Raw genomic sequence first — 25,382 nt, forward strand, 5'->3', positions numbered from 1 at the left:
TATCCGAACCAAATGATGAATAGGGCACTGGATAAAATTGAGGCCATGCAAAGTTGATTGTTAATTATATGATGGCAAGATGATTTGTTTTACGCTTCAGGTACCAATCCAAGGTGATACAAAATAAATATTACAGTAAAAAAAAAAAACAAAATGAAAATTTTAATGTTGACCCCTATGGGAATCGAGCCTGGTATCTTACGTTAGCTAAAAGGTGTGACCACTGCATTATGGTATTATCTTTTTAGTAAATCATATACGTAACACAGATCATGTTTTTTTTCATCGTTGATCCATTTTATTGATTATCAATGTCGAAGTATCAATATGCAGAGAGATATGATAGGTATTTTATAAATACATTATGCTAAACATTACTCGTTTTTGGATTTCTTTAAAAAATACAAGTACGTAATAACAAAATAAACTTGTTTACTCGTCGAATTAATACAAGTTAAACCGGTTTTCAATACGCAACGAGTGAAATATTTGCAGTTAAGTAAAAAAAAATATATTCCAATATCAATTGGGTTGGCTGTACGTCTTGACCCCCCTAGTAATTCCAATCAGTCACGGCCAATCAGCGTCGCGACCACCGGCAGCACGGTGCTCACAAAAGGAAGCGACCGGCCACTTTGACATCAAACAAACAATGCAACTTATCGTGACTCCTGTATACTGTATACTTTGTACTGACAGTTAATTGTTATGAATCGTTTTCAACTAATGAAATGACATTCGCCGAATCAATGCAATGGATTCTATTTTTATATCAAACTATTAAATGAATTTTTGATGAAATTATTTTTACCATCCTGTAGCAAATATTTCATTTGACTACCATGCTTAAGGCCCTGGATTTGATTCCCAAGAAAGTCAAAATAAATCAACGACAAAAAAATGTCAAAGATTGCAACTGAAATCTCTAATATATAATAGATGAAGAAAAACCACATATACATGTAACACAGTTTTAAAAATTACATTGTGCATATATGTATTCAATATATGTTGATATCTCAAAATAGATTAAGAAGAATATAAAAGTCTGGGTATTTTCAGGGCTAATGACCTGTCGTAGGTTGATTAAGTGATCACTTTACACACGTGTAACATTGACCATTCCACCCATGATTGATATTTTGCACGTGTGTAAAGTGACCATTTAACCAGACTATGACAGATAATAAGCCTTGTGAATATCCAGATTGCCATATTTTTTTACCTTTGTTAAGTTATGCCAATAAAATGTAAAATAACCAGCCTATGATAAGTCATAAACCCTGTAAATACCAAGACATCCTTATTCATCTTCATCTATGTTGAGATTTTTTTTTAATAACTCAAACTACAATACTTAAATTTTGGAAGTCAATCAAGATGATCAATCTCGTGACGTTCCATGATTGAGTTCACAACAGCCATCTTCGATTGGATTTATAAAGCTTTTTAAAATGTAAAATACCAAGTGGAGAAAACAACTATTTGGACACATTTAATAAGCGTTGTAACATGATTATTGATCTGTTCTTACTTTTTATATCCATTTTACTGATAATTTTATTCATAAGTTGAAATACCTTACATCTATATTCATTATTTAATTATAATTGTCCTTACTTTGCGCCGTAATTAGGGTGGACAATTATAGATTCGAATTGAACAATAGTTTTGTATCCAAAGTAAAATTAAGTATTATCATTTGGTGATTAACAAACCGACTCAACTCCCTGTTAATATATGTTATTCCCAGTGGTTCTCAACATATGTAATATTAATTTAAAGATTTCTAGTTAGCTTTACACATTACTCATTTAAATACAGAGATTACATCCTATTCAACTTTTTATTGTCGATTCAGTAAAAAAAACAAATAATCAACAATAATTTTCTCGCATTCCATAGTAGATTTATCTATTCCTGAGGGTCGCATATCGTTAAGCATTATATATTTCAACAAAAACAAAGCGTCTTATTTTACGAAATGAATACGGAAGTCTGGTTAGTCAAAGGGCTTACGGCCCTACATCTTACAGCATGCATACAAATTTTGAAATTAAAGGCAATATGGATGATTTAAAATGAGCAAAAAGGTGAACATTACGCATCGTATAATGTTACCTTAAGCCAGCCAATGCCAGGTCGTAAGCATTATGGACTCCCAGGATTTTTTTACTTCTATGGCGTCCTTATGCAGAAATATACTTGTAATACATTTTAAAAAATAATAAAAAATTTAGGTTGGTAAACGATAGTCTTATAAGGTTATAATTCCTTAATGTGTGTATTTATCGTTATTTTATTCTTAAATATTATAAGTTAGGTTAAGTTAGGCTAGTTTTTTTTTACACAGCTTTTGTAACTGTTAAACCACTATAAATCACATTTAAAATGGATAGATATAACCACAATCTAACTACTGAATCAATAAATGAAAATTAATAAACCATATTTCAATGTACTTGACAATTTTCACTGAGCTCAACTTTGTTTATTTGACTTAACAAAGTTACTGTTTATATTAAATTATTTAATGTTATATTATTTGTTATTTCTAGACATATATGTTTTGTAATGTAAATGAACATCTCGTCACGGGTTCTGCTAAGTAATTATAAATAAAATAATGTATTGTTAAAAGTTATAAAGAAAAAAATGAATTATTCAAATTAAATTTGTTATAAAAATTAATAAATATGTAACAAAATCAACAAAAAGAATATATATTGGCCGATGTTAGTTCAACCACAGTTTGACAGTTGGTGGTTTCAAGTTTACAATTCGTAATAATTCATAACTCACAATCGACTTCATCTTCTTTCAATTCCTGGCGTATCGTGGCTTTCACGAAACCATATTGTGCTATGAAATGACTTGCCAGATCAGCTCAAAGCTTCCGACGTCGGAGCACATACCATTTGGGTAGCGTTCCTGCTGTCGCCATTATCAAACCAACTCATTCAATAGAAAGTAAAAGAGACAAGTAACGGTGATGAAGAAAAATATGTAATAAAAAATTATAATTATTTAAAAAAAAAAAATTAATACAATTTCTATACATTTATACATATCGCTCACTCCTTTTAACAACGTCATAAATCAAAAATCGACAATTTTCAGATGTGGATGTCTTCGGAATGCCCAGAAAATGTACTATATCCCAGAAAAAGTGGCATAATTTTTAACTTAATATTTACCCGCTACAGGACAGAAAGCGTTGTTTTTGCATGTTGAAGAAAATGTTTTGTTTAATTTTTTTTTATTTACTTAATATATTTCAAACGGAGAAAAGACATTTTTAGGTTTTACCTAAAAAGGTCTGTTGCACAATAAAAAGTTCAATAAGAGGCTTGATATTTATTTTAATGCATTGTTTTATTATTTAAACTTAAAAAACGATCTCCTGAAAAATCAAGTTTTTTGATATATGACGTTGTTGAAAGGAGTGAGCCATATGGCAAACTCAGAATTTTAGTTTTGCTGTACCTCTCCAAAAAAGAGACTGAGCTCTTGTGGTTGGAGAGGGACTTGCACTCGAGGTTTATTGTTTTATTTAATTAATGGTACCTATAATTGCCTTTTTATTTTCTTTTACATGTTTTTTCAAGATTTAGATGTAATAGCTATTAATTTCCATACAACGTTTTAACTTTGTCTAAATATTTGTTAATAAATGTGGGTTTTCACCACTGTTTTTTACACATATAATTTTTTTGACATCTTAACATGTATGATGAAGAATAATATAGAATATCTTGTATTTTAAAAACATTGTTAACTATGAGGTATGGTAATAAAGCACTCCTTATCATTAATCGTTCACTTTGTGTAATACCACTTTAAAAAACACTACTTCATGACACTTGTAATGAAATAGTGTTTTTTTAATTCTGGTATTACACAAAATGAACGATGAATGATAATGAGAGTGTTAAGAATATAGAAGTCTAGGTATTTACAGGACTTATGACCTGTCATAGGCTGGTTAAGTGTCTTATGATTAACCTTATTTTCCACCATTTTGAGTGTGTCTAATACTTGTTCACAAATCTGGATTATCTTCAAATAATTCCTTATCATACTAATATGAAAAATCTAATTTCACATTTTTAATTTGAGTTTTACTTGATAAATCCCTCTTTGTTTCTTGCAATATATTGTAACACTTGTTTCGATGCGTTATTCATTATTTTCAAACACTAGGTTGAAAATGTGTTTGAAAATGATGTGTAATGCATCGAAACACTTGTCACTGTACATTTAAAACAATAGTGGTATTCACCTTGTAAAACTTATATTAAAAATGTAAAATCAAATAATTGTGGGTCTTCGAACATTCTCATATCGATTCAAGGTGTAATGCCTTCTTAATTTGAACATTTAATATAAAAGATAGTTGTGTGATCATCACAACAATCCGTTCTCAAGTGTAGAAGACATGACGTCACAATAGGAGGTTTACCGACTTGAAACTTTGAATTCGGATTGTCAATTTGGATAAAGAAACAGTTCACATTCATATCATGAGATAACTTATAGAAATCATTTCAAATCTTAATGAGGTGAGCTTCTTATCCGTTATTTCATAACCTTTAAATTAAAAACATTTTATTCAATTTTTTATTTATATACGTTTTTCTTAAAATCTGAGTTTCTCAACATCATATATTTTACGAAAGTACCGCATTGAGATGCGTTGAAACAAGTCCCGTGGACTGGGGTTAATGAAATTTCTGATATTCATGAAAAAATAGCTTGGAAATGATTTAACCAAATAATGATTTTTTTATGGAGCGAATGTAGTTGGAAAAAGATGCAGGGGACGACCGAGGAAAACTTGGCACAATCAGGTATGTCAAATACTTGAAAGCGGCCGGGTCAGGAGTCGTAATAATCGTCGGGTATGTATGAGGAGATGCATGAATGTAGAAGAGGCAAAGAATGTTTGCAAAGACAGAGTGGTGTGGCGTTCGATTCTCTCTGCCTACCCCTGCGGGAAGCGGCGTGATGGTTAGTTAGTTAGATAGTTTTTTGATTTTTTTTATTAATTCTAATACCGGCATATTTTTTTCCAGGTCTAACAGTCTCGCCAATTTAGGTGTGGATAAACTTTGTGATAAATAAAAAACGCTAACCTTATTAATTTTTCTGTTTATAATTCGTTTCAATGTATTAATTGACTTCCTAAAAATGTGAGGACATCTTAAATAAAATTCGAATTATCAATTGCGCGAGCCACATTTTGATATTTGTTTTTTTTTTGAGTGCTAACCCATCATAAAATAAATTCGAATTATCAATTGCGAGCCACATATTGATGTTTGGTGTTTTCGTGAGTTAACCCTTCACCGCTGAATTTGTCCATTTGGTGCCGGTGGTCCGCTTGGTGCTCCTTCGCAGTTAAAGCGTGGGTCTGTTTTCCCCGCGTAAGCCAGGCCACGCAGCCACGTTACTAGGGCCCGGCCTGACGGGGGGCCCCAACAGGGACCCCTCTGTGGGGCCCCAACCCTTCTGGAAGATGCCACATAAAGGTATAATTACCAAAATATTTTTTGAGTAATTAAAAAAATGTGCTGATATATTAATTTCGCGCTAATTTTTTAATGTTCGTTTTAATACCTCGGCATTGATTACAAACGATACTCTAATTTTTTTGTGAAAATATAATTATTTAATTAATTGATTCCGCAGTCGTTTTGAAGTAAAATCAATCTATTTTTAATTTAAGCTTTTCTTAGTAAATACCACTTTTCTTAGTAAACACAAAAATCGAGTCATTTTCCAATATACTTATATGTCGTTGGCTCTTATTTCCTAAACAATAATCATTCATTTTTAAATTATGTTTTACTTGGGGGGGGGGGGGTTGAAATAAAATTTGTGGTTTTACACTGTAATATTTATTTAATATTACCATGAGCTGATGGAGGGCCGATCACCTTACATTCGTGAGTTTACGATCAAGACAGCACTGCGTTTATATAATGCAGTGCCCTATGCACCATGGGGTGCGGATGAGTGTTTGGATGAACAAATTGTATTAAATTGAAAATACAATAAAATGACGTTTAAAAGTCGAGAACAGCCTTCATATAAACTGAAAGCCACATTTTCAGTTTATATTTGGTTGGCTGTATGTACTTTATACTTGTATTGTTTTCAGTCTACAAGTTTAATTTAGTATAAATCTTGCAGAGTGGTTCACCAGGGCGGCAAAATCTCAGACGTTACATCGGGGAAGTTCGTAATTCTCGAGTTAGGGCGGCACTATTGTGAAGTTGGCCGGGGGAGGGCGGGGAGGCGCCTCGCGACAACTCCGGGGAGACTCGTTGGGCGGCAAATTACCGTTTAGGGCGGCAATTGTGCATGGGTAATGCAAGCGAGAAACTAGCTGGCAACCATGAGAACAAGGCCGCGATATCACAGATTATTCGTTCTTTTATTTTTTTCCGCAATGAGTGAATGAGTAAGAACCAGTCTATCAACCAAACGTGGAGGTCCTCACCAAAATGTTACCATAGAACGGGGAAACTACTTGAACTTTGATGTGTTACTTGAACCCAGTACAAAAAAATTAAATCTGTATTTGGTCTACAATAATGAACATATAAGTGTCACCTGTCAGGGAAACAATGAATCATCTCAAAACGTTCATTATTGTAGAACAAATACAGATCTAATTTTTTTTTTGTAGGTACTGGGCTCAAGTAATACATCAAAGTTCAAGTAGCCTTGTTCAATAGTATATTTCCTTTATAAATGATTTTATAAAGGAAATATACCATAGTACAATTATTCAGGAAGTCTAGCTTGTAAAATTGTTATGTTTTGATACGATTTAATGACTTCATGTTTGTTTAACACAGAATTGGTCACGTTTTGTCGCAACATTAATTAAAATTTGGATAGAATACAGTAAATAGAACTGATAAGCATTTTTTTAAATTGTGCAATATTGGAAATGTAAGTTTTTGGTGAGGACCTCCACAAATATACATGTATGTAATATTTTCATTAATTACTTCAGCAGTCACTTTGTGGTAATATCTATTCATCTGCAACATTTTGAGTGTGTCCAAATACTTTTTCACAAATCTTTCCTCAATCCAACATAAATGGCTGCTGTAAACCCATATGTACTGTGTCATGAGACTGATTAATATATGTAGGAGTTCCGAAAATTTTAGTAGTGAGGTTGTCAATCATTGGTACAGTCTTGAATGTTGTAAAGTGATCACGCAACCAGCTTATGACAGGTCATAAGCCCTGTAAATATCCAGAAATCCATATTCTTCATCATCTATTTTGAGATGTCAAAATGTAAAAAGGACTCCTAAGCGAAGAAAATCCAGATTTTTCATTAAGTTTTTGGACACACTCAGAATTTTGTTTATTATTTTTCTATTTCACCTAATGCATATTTTTTTGGTGGATTTCACAATAAAATTGAAAGCGATATCAGAAAAGTTTAAGTATCCCTGGCAACAACGTCTTGCGCTAACTATTCATAATAAAAGCGTAGAAGTGGCCGCAAGTTTCGCCCAATTTGTCAGTAAGGACACGGTAATTACTTCAAGCTACCGACTGCCAACGGGCGAGAGAAACTTTGCTCACCCACTTCGCTAATACAGGCGAACGTCAAACTAAGTTACCTAAATCATAATAACCTCTAACGAGGTGATTGTTATTATTTCCATAGTTATTATTTATATATATAAAAAAGCCTTATCCGCACCCAAACGGTGCATAGGGCACTGTGTCATCTAAACGCAGTGTTATCTTGATCGTTTATACATGAAGGAAAGGTGATCAGCCCTCCGAGTAAGGTACCAGTCCATGGTAATTTTGAATAAATATTACAGTGAAAAAATCACTAATATTTATTTTACCCCCCTTGGGAATCGAACCCGGGACCCCCAGAACGGTAGCCGAGCGTGCCGACCATTATACTCGGAGGCGGACAAAATTTAGACACATTAAAACATGAAAATTAAAATATTTAGTGTGACTATACATGATAGTACGCCTCCGTAGTTGTCAGCACGCTCGGCTTCCGTTCCGAAGGTCCCGGATTCGATTCCCTGGGTGAAAAAAATTTAAGTGATTTTACACTTTAATATTTATTTCATATTACCCTGGACTGGCCCCTGAAGCACAGGAGTGATCACCTTGCCTTCTTGTAAGTTAAGTTCAAGATAATACAGCATTCACACGATGCAGTGTCCTATGCACTATTGGGAGCGGATAAAGGTTCTATCTAACCCTTACCCGAAGAAAATATTTAATAAACATTAAAATGTAAGTTTTTTGGCTCAACGCAGGCTATGCCAAAAGATCCGTAATACATAAAATAAAAATGTAAAAAATGTATCTAAGAATAATATATATATGTATATATATATATATATATATATATATATATATATATATATATATATATATATATATATATATATATATATATATATATATATATATATATATATATATATATATATATATATATATATATATATATATATATATATATATATATATATGTATGTATATATATATATATATGCATAATTTTTTATCTTGGTAAATACCACCATTTCTGAAAATCACATGCTTTAATGCGTTCCCCAACGGTGTTTGAAAATGATGCGGAATGCATCGAAACACGTGTCACAATACAAGTACCTACTTTTTTTTAAATCATGACTTAGCCTAGAAAATCGGGTATAAAAGTCGTAAAACAAATTTTGTTAATCAGCCGCCATCGACGACGAGCGGAATTAACCCTTCAACTGCCGGCCAAGTATCGTTTATCTTTGAAGTTTGAGTCTTGCGAACTGTTGACTTCCGACTTCCGGGTCGGGCTCGGCGACTGCCTTGTTTGTGTTCAGCCAGGGTCCGACCCTTCACCTTGCGGGCCCGAGGTGCTGCCGACCGAATCTTGTTATTGTATTCCAAATTATCAAAGTTCGCAGCAACTCGGAGCTTTCAACTTGCGACTTGGGAAGCTCTAGTTTACTCTATACAAGCTAAAATTACGCGATGCCTAAAATTCTTGCAATAAAACTGAATGTACATGTAACATTTTGTATTATCAATTTATTTGTTATTAACTTCTTCGAATAACATGGTGCTTAAAATATAAAAATAAAACATTTGTATAAGACCACTTTTTGAGTATATCGACCAACTAATAGAACGTAAAATGTTCAGGAGGGCCATTTAAGTCACTTTTGCTTGGCAAGAATATAAACATCAATGCAGTTAGTTATTATTACAAGTCAATATATTATACTTCCAAGTTTAAAATCCTTTAGGATTTTTTCAAGGCAATATTAATCTAGTAAGATAGCAAATAGTCAATGATCACGTTTTTGTAAAAAATGCACTTGGTCACTTTCTCCTGTATGACTACGATATGGTATTAATGGAAATACGACTAATTTCGAGAACATCTGTAGTTCTCGAATTACAATAATAAATTAAAAAGATTTTGAATTTATTACTGTAGTCGTATTTACAATAATGAATTTAAAAAAGTGGTTTTACAGAAGCGTTTTTATTTATATGTAAGTATACATATTTTTTAAATTTCAATTTAAATGACAGAGATAGATTTTATTACCTACTAATATTTATTCAATATTACCTGAAGCGGAAGGCTTATAATCTTTTCTTTATGTGTAAACGATCAAGATAACAGTGCGTTTATATAACACAGTGCCCTATGTACCATCGGGTTCGGACGAGGGTCCAAATAAAGGAGATTATCACGAATATTTAGAAAACCGTGATTTTTAATTTGTCGTTGTAACGAAAATATATTTGTATTAAATATACCGATTCTATTCTCATTAAGTAAAATTATAATTTATCTAATAAAAAACTTAAATTACATGAAATCAATAATTGAAATGCATACTTTATGGAAATTATCGTTTTTTTAAAAAAAATGTCAAACACACTCGATACCTTTATTAAAAAATGTAAAAAATACAGGTACGATGATTCATCATACTCGTATACGATATAACGGCATTTTTTTCTTGTTAAGGCCCAGTAAAATTCCAAGTAAAATTTAAAGTAATTAATAGATTTATATTATCCACTGACACTTCGTGATGGAATTGCATTTTTAATTTATTATTAGATTAAAACCAATATTTTTAGCTTTTCCACTTTTTTATTTGACCAGCGACCGGGTTTCGTCGTTACCGACATCATCAGACTGGTCACCAGTCTGATGATGTCGGTAACGACGAAACCCGGTCGCTGGTCAAATAAAAAAGTGGAAAAGCTAAAAATATTGGTTTTAATCTAATAATAAATTTAAAATAATTTTTTTTTTTTCATTAAATACAATTTTTTTTATTGAAAAAGTAAGCTTTTCTTCTAAAGAAATATATATTTTTGAAAAGAAAAGAGTTGTCGAAACGTTAGGAGTTAAAAATATGTATTTTTCTATTCAATAAATATTTTAATACTAAAAAATTGGACATGGATAGAAGTATGGACATGAATCGCTTACTTAATTTTGAGTTTGCTAGTAAGGCCTGAAAATCAGTAGCATTTTATATATAATAGACTTCCGAATGCGTTCTTTGAAACAATTTCCATCTTAAGCACATTTTTCTAATAACTCCACAGCGTAATTACAAATTTCGGGCAATTCCGGAATCAGCACTGTCGAAAACAAATTTCTATTGTCAGAAAAAGTGAAGTCTTAATGATAATCCTTCAGTCAGGTCCTGACGCCTTCAAAGAAATGTCATTTAAGTCAAGTGTCCAGTTTGCGATGTACACACTACTCAACAAAGGGATTAACCCTCAATGAGTATAATGGGTGATTATGCCACCTTTTATTTTAAACTAAGTAGGTAGTTTTTGCATTTTTGCGAGAAGATGTTGAATGAAGCACGCTTCTCAGTAAGTAGGTACTGCTTTTTATGAAATAGGAAATGGTGGAGAAACGTTACCTATATTACTGTGTAATAATGTAAGTGAAACTTCTTTAAAAAATAAAGGAAAATAGAGATTTAGTATGAGAGACAAAGGGAGAAAACATCCCAAAAGCAGTACAAAAATATAAAATTTGCATTTAAAATTTAAAATATTGTTTTGAATTTTCTATGCAAGAAGATTTAACGCTGATTATAATCAGATTCAAAGCAATCGCACGATCTTTCCTTCGAAGGGTAGGCAAAGAGAATAGAACACCACACTACTCTTTCTTTTTAAAACAATTTCTCCTCTTCTACATGCATTTCCTTGTACATGTTCGCCAATTATTTCGATTCATAACCCGTACTCTTTGTAGCATTTGAAATACCTAATCATTCCAAATTTTCTTCTATCTTCCTCTGCCCTTTTTTCAACTATAATACATTCGCCTCATAAATTTGTGTTACCATTCCGTTTAATTAGACCGTTTAATTAGACGAAACGCATCACATTTCATCAGATATTTTAAATAAAAGTAGAATTCAATCCAATTAACCTTGTTTAATTTTGGATATATTACCGAAAAAAAATTAAATGGAATTCTACAAACTCCAGTTACAGTAAATAATCAATCATATATTGAATTGCATCTCTAGTATAAGAATCCCATATATTTTTTCTTTGTAAAGTTTGGTGTATTTTGTCTATTACCTAAGTACCTATAATAATTTAGTCGAAAAACAATTATATTCAAGTTGTTCAACAATCTGTAGTATAATTCTATCGCCCGCAAAGCAGATAAGTGGTGAGATTAAAAACGGATTACAAAAACATCTCGTTATTTAAAACTGAAAATCGCGTCTTATCTCGGGATTCTCAGAAGTTGTGGGTTGAGTATAGCGACGGTGTTTGCGTGTGGCACTGAACGACTCGACGAGCTTTTGTCAATCCAAGTACCTACTTGGATGAGTGATGATCCTTTATTATATTGTTTTAGCTACTAAACTTTGTCCACCTGCGTAGTGTAATGGTCAGCATGCTCGGCTGTCATACTGGAGGTTCCGGGTTCGATTCCCAAATGGGGTCAAATAAATATAAGTGATTTTTTGCACTAATATTTATTCAAAATTACGCTGGACTAGTAACCTGAAGCGGAGGGCTGATCACCTTTCAAGATGTCACTGCGTTTATATGATGCAGTGCCCTATGCACCATTGGGTGTGGATAAGGGTTAGACGAAGAAAAAGAATACCTCGAGAAAGATGAAGAATAATATAATAACACTATTATTATAGTTCTACTTATAAAACCAATACCCTTATACCCTTTACTATGACTAAATTATATTGTATACCCACACACAGGCCATGCCTTTGTGGGATCTATTATGTATTCATTTTTGTATTTTATTCATATTTTTTGTACATGAATTTACGTTATGTAATGCAAAAGAATTTAAAATAAAGAAAAAAATAAAATTGAAAGTCTGGGTTTATAACAGGGCTTATAACCAGTAAAATATGCGCGATTTGTAACTTCATCAGCATTTACGTATTTTGGATAAAAATTATATTTAATTCGATACAAATGATTTGCCATTTTGAATTTAATTTTTTTATATATCCATATGAGAGCAAAATAAACATCATTTTAAAAATGTCATAAAAAATCTCCTAACTGCCATGTTGCTAATGAAATAAATCTTTTTGGTCGAACGAATCGCGTGAATAGGGTCCTCCGAACCACTCTCCTCGAAAGGAGGCGTGTCCTTAAATATTAAATACTAAAGCCCGCTATAATCCAGGTGCTATCCTTTTTTTTATAAGGACTCATTGTCTGCTTTATTTGTCATATATTATATTTGATGTCATTGAAGTTTTCGACCGGAACGTAAAGCCTGGCTCTAAGGCTTGGTGATTTTAATACCGTTCTGTTCTTGAACGATAAAATATCCTAAAAAAGTTAGATTATCAGTATTAAATATATGTATTTCTCAAAAAACGCTCATGCAATTTGTATTTTTTTCTTCATATTATCAAATTTCTTAAGTTATTAAAATACTTCCGTTATTAAAATAAGTTATTAACTTAAGTTATTAAAATAAGTCCGCCTCCGTAGTGTAATGGTCAGCACGCTCGGCTACCGTTCTGGAGGTCCCGGGTTCGATTCCCAAGGGGGGTAAAATAAATATAAGTGATTTTTTCACTGTCATATTTATTCAATATTACCCTGGACTGGTACCTAAAGCGGAGGGCTGATCACCTTTCCTTCATGTGTAAACGATCAAGATAACACTGCGTTTATATGACGCAGTGCCCTATGCACCATTGGGGTGCGGATAAGGGTTTTATTATTATTTTATATCAAAATACTTTGAATCGCTAGGTTGGTTAGTTATATTATGTCTAAAAAATACACAAAAAATGAATTTTATCCTACCAAACATATTAGATTGTATATATCTTTTCCTTTTTTGATAAAATTTTCTTATTATAATCGAATCAAAATGTCTCGTACTTTTACATAAATATAACGCCATCTTCACGTAATAAAGTATTTATTTGCAATAAAAAATTCGTATGTAATACCATGTTATAACTTAAGTCGGGTTGTGGTTCCGTGGTTAGTGTCGCGGACTCTACCACAATTTAATACTTATTTCTTAGAAATTGAAATATTTGTATAAATAATAAACATACAAACATTCCGTTTAAAAAAAATAAAGAATGTAAACAAGATACAGATATGCATGCATCGAGAACAGGAATATTTTAGGAATAATAAATATTAATTAAAAATAAAAAAATTAACTATTTTTATTAAAACATATTTTTTAAAACAATTTTTTCGAATTTCAAAGAGAATGATATTGTTTTAAAAATAATAAATTTATTAATGTTCTACAATTTTAACCTAATAACACACTGCATATAAAAACATGTTACTATTTTGTTGTTTCAATTAATATCTCTTTTCAATCGAAAATACTATCTGTTTCATAATTTGCAGATACTATTTTAAACTCGTCCCGTTTGTCGTCCCTAAATATGCCTGAATCATAATGACATTTTGTATATAAACGATTATGAGGGATAAGATTGGAGAGGGATGGAGCACAAAATTAAACAAGGGTAAAATAATCCCCACTAGATATGATCACAAAATCATCCCCAACACCTGGCAATGTGGCATCAACTTAACCAAAATTTCACCCCTATTTCTAGTATATTATATGTATTTATGTTACCCCATGTAAAGTTCGGTAAATAGGCTTCGGAGTATGGCGCGGAGGTTCAAAGTAAATATTTGCCTTGTTTCATATGCAGACTGTGGAGAAGCATTACTGCATGCTTTTCCAACGAAAACAAATCTTATAGCTTTCAGGGCGAATCCATCAAAATCGGGGTATTGTTTTGTTTTGATTTAAATACTCTTATGTACAATAAACTAACTAACTAACTAACCACCACGCCGCTATCAGTAGGGGTAGGCAGAGAAAATAGGAAGCTTTACCATTTGCAAACAAAATTCGCCTATAACAACAACCTGTATTTACAAATAATCTTCGCTTCTTCCACATTCATGTATATCCTCGTACATGCCCGCCGGATATTCTGACTCCTGACTTAATCACTTTAACTAACTAACTAATCATCACGTCGCTTTCCGCGGGGGTAGTCACAGAGAATAGGACGCCATACCGATATATCTTTACAAACAATATTCGCCTGTCCATATTCATGACTCTCCTCATACATTCCTGCCTATTAAACCGACTCCTGACTAGATCCATACTCATCTGATACTTGATCATGTAAAGTTTTCCATAACTTTACAGTTTTGTTAACTTTAAAAATTAAAGAGTTCTTTTATTACATAAAATTTAGTACCTACCAACAAGAAATTTAATAAAAAAAATAAACTTTTAGTAGTAACTCGGTCCTCTTCTTCCATTTCCAAATACATTTGTCTCTTAAATTCTTTTTACTTTTCTTTCTTCACTCATTTGATTCACATACCCAAACTATCTCAACACAACTTTCTTAATTATATTCTTAATTAAATCTCAGACTTGTATTCATTCTTTATATTCAAACATCTATAATACATCGTTTTTGCATATATTCGTCTGAGAAATCGAATTTCGACTGCATTCTGTCTTGCAATATTTTATTATACTCGTATATGACATAGGTATGATAGATATTTGGACGGTGAAATAAATTACAGTATTTTTTATAAAATTAATTAACTTTGTTTTCACCACTTTTCTAATAAATACAATTTAACCTACCGGTTTCGATAAGAACCTTGTCATCATTAAGGTTTATTTTAATAAAAAAAAACATTAAAATACTCTCACCAAAAACTTCCACACACTCCGTAAAAATCCTAAATGTTATTTTTATTATTCATTGCATAGCAACAAATAACAACTAATGGAATCACTCAAAAAACAGTATGAAGCTGCGTACGCACACGTAAAGTGGAGAACACACAAAACACAAAAACCTACTGTGCAGAAATTTTAGGAACAAAGTATCTGCCGAAAACATTCAAGAAAAAAAATGGTATTCTTACCTAAAAATATTAATTACGTTCAAAAATTTATATTTTAATATTTTTCAATCGTTTATGGAGCTAAATATAATATGGCTTCGCTTGGAAACGAGGGCGAATATAAAGTGGTTTCCAATTAAGCTACCAAAACAATTGAAATGCATGTTTTCCGGGCGGGAAAAGAGAGCTTTTGTACATGTGGAACAAAGAATCAGGCGTCGGCGGTGACGCGATGGCGTCGGGACGCTTACGTTCAGTTTAGATGCAATTAAAGACTAATATTTTTCCTTTAAATATTTTAAATAATTAATCATTAAAATTATAATTATACTTCGAAAATTAAATACGCCAATAAAAAATTGAAAAATTGAATTTGTGTATTTCAATTGATATTAAAAATTAAATTATAAATCATATTCTAATTTAAAGATAAAAGTTCATTTATTGAATTAAAATTTATAAATGTATTTTTTTTTAAGTTCTGTTAGTAACTAAATGGCGCATAAGAGCACCTCACTGAATTTATGCGCTTAACTTAAAAGTTAAGAATATTTTTTTAACGCATTAACTCCCAACTACGAGTTATCTCGTACTGTGTTGTACTTGCTATATTCGGCTTCTGGGAAGAGAACAAAATATCGATGCAAACAGAAAATTTATTAATAAATGAACAGAAAATGTAATTATAAAAAATATTGAAAAACAAGAAGCAAATTTCATTCAAGAATATAATATGATATAATGTGATGATAATCCAGGATTCGGACCTCACATACTAATATAAGAGTTTGTGCTTAGTAAAAAGCTTCTTTACATCTCACCAATAGATGTCTCTAGTGAAGTTCTAGTGATTCAAGAACAAGGTTTCTAAATTGGTTCATATATATAGAACTTCCAAGAATTTGAGTAGTGTGGTTGTCAATAATGGGTAGAATTGGTGAATGTTTCACGTGTGTAAAGTGATCACTTAAACCAGCCTATGACGGTCGTCAGCGCCGTAAATGCTCAGACTTCCATATTCTTCTTCATCTTTGATGAGATGTCGAAAAATAATATAATATGATTTAAAAAAATGGCTTTTTAGACCGGAATTGTGAAAATTGTCGTAGCAGTCAACGTGTTAAAAATAAAAGTTACTAAATATACAATAAAAAAATCGTATCTAGGTTTTTTTCATAGTTTCACATGTATAGACGGTTAAAATGCGGGTATATATGAAGATATACCAGAGAGTAAAGAAAATAAAAGAATTTTGATAATAAAAGAAGTTATGCGAATTAAAAAATATATTTCAAAAATTATTGTGAGATTTATGTTTTATAATTAAAAAAACGTTTAATTAACGATTAAAAAATGACTTTTAATATCAAATCAAATTTTTGAAGAGGCGTTATTTTCGAATATTATTTTTGGAGGGAAAGACGAAAAAATGAAATCTTGGAATGGGATTGCATTCCGAATAATACGTAATTGCATCGCATGGCTACCTCCTGAATATTTCATTACTTTATTGTTCCGTTAATTAACGACTCACCGAAAGTAGAAGGCTGTGTAATTACACAACCTACCCCTGTTGGTTTTTTCCCAATGGTTCGATAGCTGTGAAATAGCAACCAAGTTTTCCGGGGCGACACAAAGCCCATTCTCATGGTGTTGTAAAAATACCCGATTTAAATATTTATTTATCAAAAATAAAATTCAGATACATCTCTTAGATATTCTTACAACAAGTTTGTTTAAAATTAAGTAATTTATGAATATATTCATACGTTTTTATCAAAATAGTGTCCATTTTTGTGATGTTTTGTTTCAATAGTTGTTCAAGGAATGTGTTATTTTGGGAGGTCCACCAAGACACCTGATAAAGACGGAGTTCTATGTTAAGCTTTGTCGTTATTTTCATCTCCCTTGTAAAAAATACTGCAGAAACAAATACAGAAATTAAGATAAATGAAGTATTTTGCAATATTTAATATATGAATTCTTGATTGCAAACTTATTTTAATCACTTAATGTATGTGAATAATTAAATAGATAAGATTAAATTATTATTCCTTTGTAAATATACTCTCTACCATATTTTTTCCACTTCCATAGTGTAGTAATTAGAGTTCGGGTTAGATCTTGGGTTCGAATCCTAGGGGGTCAAAATAAGTTTAACGGATTTCACACTCTAATATTTATCAAACAACACCCTGGACTGGTAATCGAAGCACAGAACTGATCATCGTTCTGTCGTGTATTTAACGATCAATATAATAATTTTATACGATTCAGTGCCCTATGCACCATTGAGCACAAATAAAGGTAAAAAAAAGAAGTACGTTTATTTAAAATAATAAATATTCACAGACTTGCTTCATAAACAGGAGAATTAGCGATATAACCTTATTATTTCATTTTCTCACATTTATACGAAGAAAAAAATATTTTTAATTTTTGTTGTCATCTTTGTAATTTTTTTGTTATCATAGTTTGTTTATAAAGGAAAATATTGTACCTGTTTTACAAATTAGAAAAAAAATCGTATGTACTTTGTTAAAAAATGGCTGACGCTTCAACCGTAGAAATTAATTACAAGCACTACAAGGATATGGTGTTATTTACTCTCAACGGAAAACATTTTTCCCCAAAGGCTGTTGTGTTCGGAAAAATTCACACCTCAATCGTCAAGGGGTTGAAATCGTACCGATTAATTATTTTTCAGCGCCTTTTTCACAATATATTATTATACGATATTTTTGCTGCAGTAATTAAAAAAAACATTTCAACGCTGAATTTTAAGTCGCATTTACTGTGACATTTATGACGTTTTATAATCTTATTTTAATTATGGTGAAAACTTTGAAAAAAGGGATAAAATTATCTCAATTTTATCTGCAGATGACGCGTCTTGAACGTATTAATATAACTTTGCCATACTAAATGAAAAGGATACTCAATTTATGATATAAGACGTAATCGTTGTATAAAATAACTTAGAAACTCATGAGAAATATTTATCAATATCTAATAATATATATGTAAGTATCAATAATCAGTAATCAGAGATAAAATAACACTTTGCCTTTTGAAAACATTCTCCGCCTCTTCCAAATTCATGCATCTCTTCAAGCATACCCACTGAATATTTTGTCTCCTCACCTTGAAACATTCAAGTATTTTATATTACTAACCGTGCTAAGTTTTCTTCGGTCTTTTTCTGGTCTTATTTATAACAGCATTTGCTTCATAAATTTGTTTTGCCCTTCTTTTATTACTAATTCATTCCACGTGTCCAAACCATCTGATTACATTTTTTTTTAATTTCATCGAAAATTCTTATTACATACTTACATCCTTTCCTTATTTCAACATTCGAGGAACTATCGTACATCGTTTTGGCGCACATTCATCTAAGTCATCACATTTTTATTGTATTCTGTTTTCTTTCATCCTTCTTTTGCCAAATCCAAGCGTCATTTTCAGTTATTAGGGTTGCTACCAGGGCTTTGTTCTGCCATGTATAATTAGATTAAAAAAGCTTTTAAAAATCTAAAATAACTCCTTATTGGAGGAACCCAGATTTGCGAAGTACCTACTGTATTTGGACATACTCAAAAAACGTTGTGAAGCAACAATTTTACATGTTAGGCGTAGTTACAAGCGCTTTTCGAGAATCGCAAAACGTTAACTTCTTATTTTTATTTTATTGGATAATATTTCTGGACATTCATATTCTTCTTTTTCTATATTTAGATGTCAAAATCATTTTCAGAATTTCATGGAAAAAATGTTATTTTCTTTTTTTTTCTTTCATATTCTTCTTTTTCTATATTTAGATGTCAAAATCATTTTCAGAATTTCATGGAAAAAATAACATTTTTCCATGAAATTCTGAAAATGATTTGGAAAATTAGCGAACTGGAAAGGCGGAATTCAAATAGTTTGGAAGTACGAATAATATATATATTATATTTATATTATTCGTACTACACCATAAAAAATGTCATCATATTAAAGGTTGATCAAATAGTTGGTCCTTGGGGAGTCGAAGGGGCTGTATTCTTCTCCACGCGTCTCTATAGCAAGGGCGTCTGCCTACCTCCCGCCTACAGCTTCCAGGGTGCATCTAATTGGCTAACCTCAGAGGTTCTATAAATGAACTGAACTCAATTGTGGTAGAAATAGGGATGATCTGATAAATAACGAACCCCTTTGTAGGGGTGTTGATCGGAGGCAGTTGGAACGAGAATATTTCACGGAGGGTGCTTTTTTGTTGTGAGATTGTTAAACAATAGTGAACAAGAAATTTCATGTTGTATTACCAACGATTGTTACTTAAATATTCTATGCTTGTAAACACCTAGACCAATTGAAAATAAGTATTTCTTGAATTTATTTTGCAATTATCGGGAATCGAACCCTTGTCGCCAATTTCGTTGAGAGTATTTCGTAGTTGGGTAGAAGTTCAACTAATATGATGAACATGATGCGGAATGCATCGAAACACGTGTCACAATAGATTTTTTTAAATTATGGTACACACCAAGTATTATTTTATTTTAAATAATGATACATATATCCTCACTGCTGAACCAATTAATGAAATTGTTTTACTTACTAATACGTCACATTTTATTCGTTTTCAAAAATAAAAAATTAAAGTTCCTTTTAATGTGAGTTATAAACGGTATTTAATTATCTTTTGTATAGTAAGAATATTGAAGTTTTATTCGTATATTTCATTTAAAATGCATATCCAGATGCATCTTTAAAAAAGCAAACTAAAATTGATGATTATTAATTTATATTTATCTAATCTATCCATTTTCAATTTAAGTTTTATTTAGTCAATACCATTGTTTCTTGAAATCCAATGAGACATGTGTTTCAATGAATTCCGCTTCATATTCAAACAGAGTAATTTTCAAAATTATCGAAACAAGCAACACTCAAATTAAAATTAATGAATAATGTTTAGTTAATAAGAACTAAGACCGTATTTATTGAAAAACTGCATCGATTTTTATCTCAATGTGCAATTATTTCTAGCTAATCAAAGCTTTAAACCCACAGGACATTTGTTTTGCAAGTTGCAGAAACCTTTCAGCTTCGTTTTTTAGGGACGTTTTTTATCAATGCAGCTAATTGCATTCCGTATGCGATGACCGTTTCTGGTCATCATTTCAATTAGCTGAAGCCTTTTGATCACCAAACTAGACAGATTGGGGCTTGCAGTTGTTAGAGCCTGAAAGGATGTCTTATAAAATGGTAATTAAGAGTTTTTGTGACAAATCAAGGGTTGTTTGATTAGCTTCGAAATAAAAATAGGTACTCTGTATATTTCAGTGAAAAAAACTCTATTTAATCGTACGTAGTAATGTATTTATATATTTAATTAAATTAAAAGTTACTTTCAATTCTTTTATCCTTTTGTATTTATTTCATTAACTCTATTTATTTTACAATTATTGCATTAATATATCCGCCATATGAACCAAAGAAGCTCCACATAAAAGATTGAAATACCATAAATCAACAAAGTAACATCTCACAAATTTAAACAGTGCTATTCAAAAGCGTATGAACTCAAAAGCTCTCTTCGATTTCCCGATATGTGCTACAATAATCTATAAATGTCTTAAATATTTCTACCTTACTTGAATCTTGAATGTCCAGCATATCTATATTATTAATTATATTAATTGTATTACATGTTTAATTTATCGCTGATAGTGTGTGAAGGAGTCGTGTATTTACCAGTGCTTACTATTTGTTATTTTATTACTATTTTGTGTTTAAGACTTTTTATTTCTCTGTTAGTGTATTTTATATTGGATACTGTATAAATATATATATATATATATATATATATATATATATATATATATATATATATATATATATATATATATATATATATATATATATATATATATATATATATATATATATATATATATATATATATATATATATATATATATATATATATTTATATATAAATATATATATATATATATATATATATATATATATATATATATATATATATATATATATATATATATATATATATATATATATATATATATATATATATATATATATATACATATATATATATTATGTTAAAGGCATTATCCGTTCAATAAATAAAATAAATATAATATCTCTCTTATCTCTTATTCCTTAACAATCATCTTTCCTTCGTTCAAGGCTTTTCTTATATTTTATAAATTAAACGAATTTGTTTTCATTTGACTAAACGGTGCTTAAAGCTTAGTTCTAAAGTATCCAAGTTGCCTTGACATGGATAATGTAAACAGGGCTTTATACCATACACTTGCAGTGCCTTTAATGGGTGTAATGGGAATTGTAATGGTTGGTTTACAACCACTTTATATGCAAACTAATACCTCGAAACGTATGGTAATGTTTAAATTTGTATCATTTATACGACATTATATATATATATATATATATATATATATATATATATATATACATATATATATATATATATATATATATATATATATATATATATATATATATATATATATATATATATATATATATATATATATATAATATATATATATATATATATGTATATTATTTTAAGTTTTATTTTCCATTACAAAAATAATATAATCTCGTTGGAATCCAACTGTCAAGTAACTTACAGCGGAATTTAATACGGTTTTCATTGTTACGATAGATAATTTAAGAAGCCATAGATTTATTTTGAAATAGTCCACGATAAAATGAAAATACCAAAAATTAATATGTTAGTGTATTTCGACCATAATAAGATCATATTATTATATATATATATCCCTGTATAATATAGTTTTTCAAGGGAAAACAATGTTTTATTTTCTTTCCAAAAATATTTCTATTTATTTTTTATTATTTTAGAATACAAACAAGTCATACTATCCCCGAAGGGGTAAGCAGTAATGATGGGGTGCCAACCCCCCACGTATGACCACCTATTCCATGCCCGCCCTCTCAGAGATATGATGGGTGAGCCTCATCGACGTATTTATTAATTATTTTGGATATTGTTTACTCCTATAATATTAGCTATTACACAATATTATTCAATGCTCTTACGTATGCAAACCAATATTTTTGATTTCTTCATCCTATTATTACAAAGGATTGAAAAAGAAAAGAGTATTGTGCTCGTAATTAAAAATTAATAATTTCTTGAATGTTTTTCGCAGATACTTTGTGGCACATTTTATAATCTTTATAAAATAAAACAACTTTGTTTTAACCACTTTTTATTGGTACACTTTATCCAACCGGTTTCGACAAGACCTTGTCATCATCAGGGGTTATGAACTAAATTCTTAAACATTGAAATAATCATGGTTAATGCATTGCATTGCGTAGCATAATAAGAAAAACATTTAGGAGTTTTTTAATCATATTTTTTAAATCATATTTTCATATGGTGTACGGAGTGCGTGGATGTTTTTGGTAAGGGAAGGGTAATTAACTATGAGTAATTCAATGTTTTAGAATTTAGTACATAAACCCTGATGATGACAAGGTTCTTGTCGTAACCGGTTAGATAAAGTGTACCAATAAAAAGTGGATAAAACAAAGTTGTTTTATTTTATAAAGTTTTTTAAATAAATAATAAAAGAAAACCAATTTTTATTAACATATTACTAATAAATATCAAGTAAAGTTTTTCGACGAATTGAAGTAATTATTCACAACTTAGTTGTAGTAATTATTCTACAAAGTGAATTTAAAATCAATAAATAAATCAAAATTGTAATGTAACTTGATGAGCCCTCTTCTCCCTAAATATTATTACGACACTAATTTCATTTTTAATTTAAGTTTTACTTGGTAAATACTAATATTTCTTCAAATCTATTGTGGCACGTATTTCGATGCATTCCGCATCATTTTCAAATACATTTTCAAGTTAGGTCTAAATTTTAGAGATATGTCCTTGGGACGTTAAAGGATGAAAGATGGGTAAAAGCTGTTCCTTATTTTTATTTATTTTTTATTTTTTATCAGTGGGAACATGGCAATAGGGAGGAGGCTTAAGTCATTGTCTTATCGTTAATTATGGGTTTATTATTAATTATTTTTCTATTGTTTCAAAATGTTGCAGTTTTCGTGTTAATAATCATTATTTCCCTCACAAAAATGACATTTATTTTCTTTACACAAAATGCCTTGAAAATTTTAATAGAGACACAAGTATGGGGAAAACAATCGATGCAATTTCACTGGAAATAGAGGGTTAATTGTTCCACAAATGGAAAACCACCCAAAGTTCGCAACACTTCGTAACTTTGCAAGCTTTCACTATCATCTCACTTCAGCCGAGAGCTTAGCTTGCTGCATAGTTAATCCTAGCGGTTTAGTACTTGGCACTTTGTCACAAAGGACCTTAACAGATCCTTTATCACATTCGTTTACTTGTTTTCTTTACGGGCTTTTTGATTAAAGGGTGTATTTAACCGGGAATTGGGCATATATTTGTCACTGTACCTTTAGGGATCAGATTGTTGAGTATAAAATATTATTATTATTAATTTAACTTTCATTTTACTTGGTAAATTTGACTATTACTTAAAATCTTTTGTAACATTTATTTTGATCCATTACGCATCATTTGCAAGCACCGTATCACATTAGATTTCAAGAAATAATGGTATTTACCAAGTTACACGTTAAAATTAAATTAAAAATGGATAGATATTACAACAAAGTGATTGCAGAATCAATTAGATCAAGTTAGGTAAGGTTAGGGTGCGTTTTTTACAAGTTCATACTTTATGGCTAAATTGATTTAATTTTGAAATAACATATACAGATATTATGTAATTCAAATTTCAAAATTATGGTGTATATTAATTTATTCATGAATGTGTGGTCTAAACGGATATTGCGATTATTTAAAATACGTAGTGTCGTTGGAATATCCGGTCGGTGGAATTGGATGAGTTGGATGAGATTGATGAGGTGGATGAGGTGGATGAGTTGGATGAGGGGATGAGGTGGATGAGGTGGATGAGATGGATGAGGTGGATGAGGTGGATTAGGTGGATGAGATGGATGAGGTGGATGAGTTGGATGAGTTGGATTAGGTGGATGAGTTGGATGAGTTGGATAAGGTGGATGAGTTGGATGAGGTGGATGAGGTGGATGAGTTGGATGAGTTGGATGAGATGGATGAGGCGGATGAGGTGGATGAGGTGGATAAGGTGGATGAGGTGGATGAGGTGGATGAGGTGGATGAGATAGATGAGGTGGATTAGGTGGATGTGGTGGATGAGGTGGATTAGGTGGATGAGTTGGACGAGGTGGATTAGGTGGATGAGTTGGATGAGATGGATTAGGTGGATTAGGTGGATTAGGTGGATGTGGTGGATGAGGTGGATGAGGTGGATGAGGTGGACGAGGAGGAGCAGGTGGATGAGGTGGATTAGGTGGATGAGTTGGACGAGGTGGATTAGGTGGATGAGTTGGATGAGATGGATTAGGTGGATGAGGCAGATGAGGTGGATGAGGTGGATAAGGTGGATGAGGTGGATGAGGTGGATGAGGTGGATGATGTGGATGAGATGGATGAGGTGGATTAGGTGGATGTGGTGGATGAGGTGGATTAGGTGGATGAGTTGGACGAGGTGGATTAGGTGGATGAGTTGGACGAGGTAGATTAGGTGGATGAGTTGGATGAGATGGATTAGGTGGATTAGGTAGATTAGGTGGATGAGGTGGATGAGGTGGATGAGGTGAATGTGGTGGATGAGGTGGATGAGGTGGACGAGGAGGAGCAGGTGGATGAGGTGGATTAGGTGGATGAGTTGGACGAGGTGGATAAGGTGGATGAGTTGGATGAGATGGATTAGGTGGAT

The 25,382-nt window shown here is 31.2% G+C and overlaps 2 protein-coding genes across 5 annotated transcripts in view; one reads left to right on the forward strand and one right to left on the reverse strand.

The window, feature by feature from the left end:
- The window catches only part of toy (paired box 6 protein twin of eyeless), a 119,118-nt gene that overhangs the window by 13,591 nt on the left and 80,145 nt on the right, over positions 1-25,382 (forward strand). For 2 of the 4 annotated variants that reach the window (XM_088260538.1, XM_088260535.1), the window contains exon 1: positions 22,410-22,512. The exons of the other annotated variants lie outside the window; for them this stretch is intronic. In XM_088260538.1, the coding sequence (XP_088116664.1) occupies positions 22,446-22,512 (67 nt within the window). In that variant the 5' untranslated portion in view covers positions 22,410-22,445. Of the gene's footprint in view, positions 1-22,409; positions 22,513-25,382 lie in introns of those variants that run through there. 4 annotated transcript variants of the gene reach the window in all.
- Positions 24,563-25,366, reverse strand: He (Hemese; the record flags this gene model as incomplete). Its single annotated transcript, XM_088260533.1, is given in 2 exon segments — positions 24,563-24,690; positions 25,105-25,366. Coding segments are annotated over 2 exon segments (390 nt in total), but the record flags the coding sequence as incomplete, so codon positions are not given.

This window comes from Brachycentrus maculatus, unplaced genomic scaffold (genome assembly GCF_059751285.1).
Source record: "Brachycentrus maculatus isolate JH-2025_06_01 unplaced genomic scaffold, ASM5975128v1 h1tg000138l, whole genome shotgun sequence".
Taxonomy (NCBI): domain Eukaryota; kingdom Metazoa; phylum Arthropoda; class Insecta; order Trichoptera; family Brachycentridae; genus Brachycentrus; species Brachycentrus maculatus.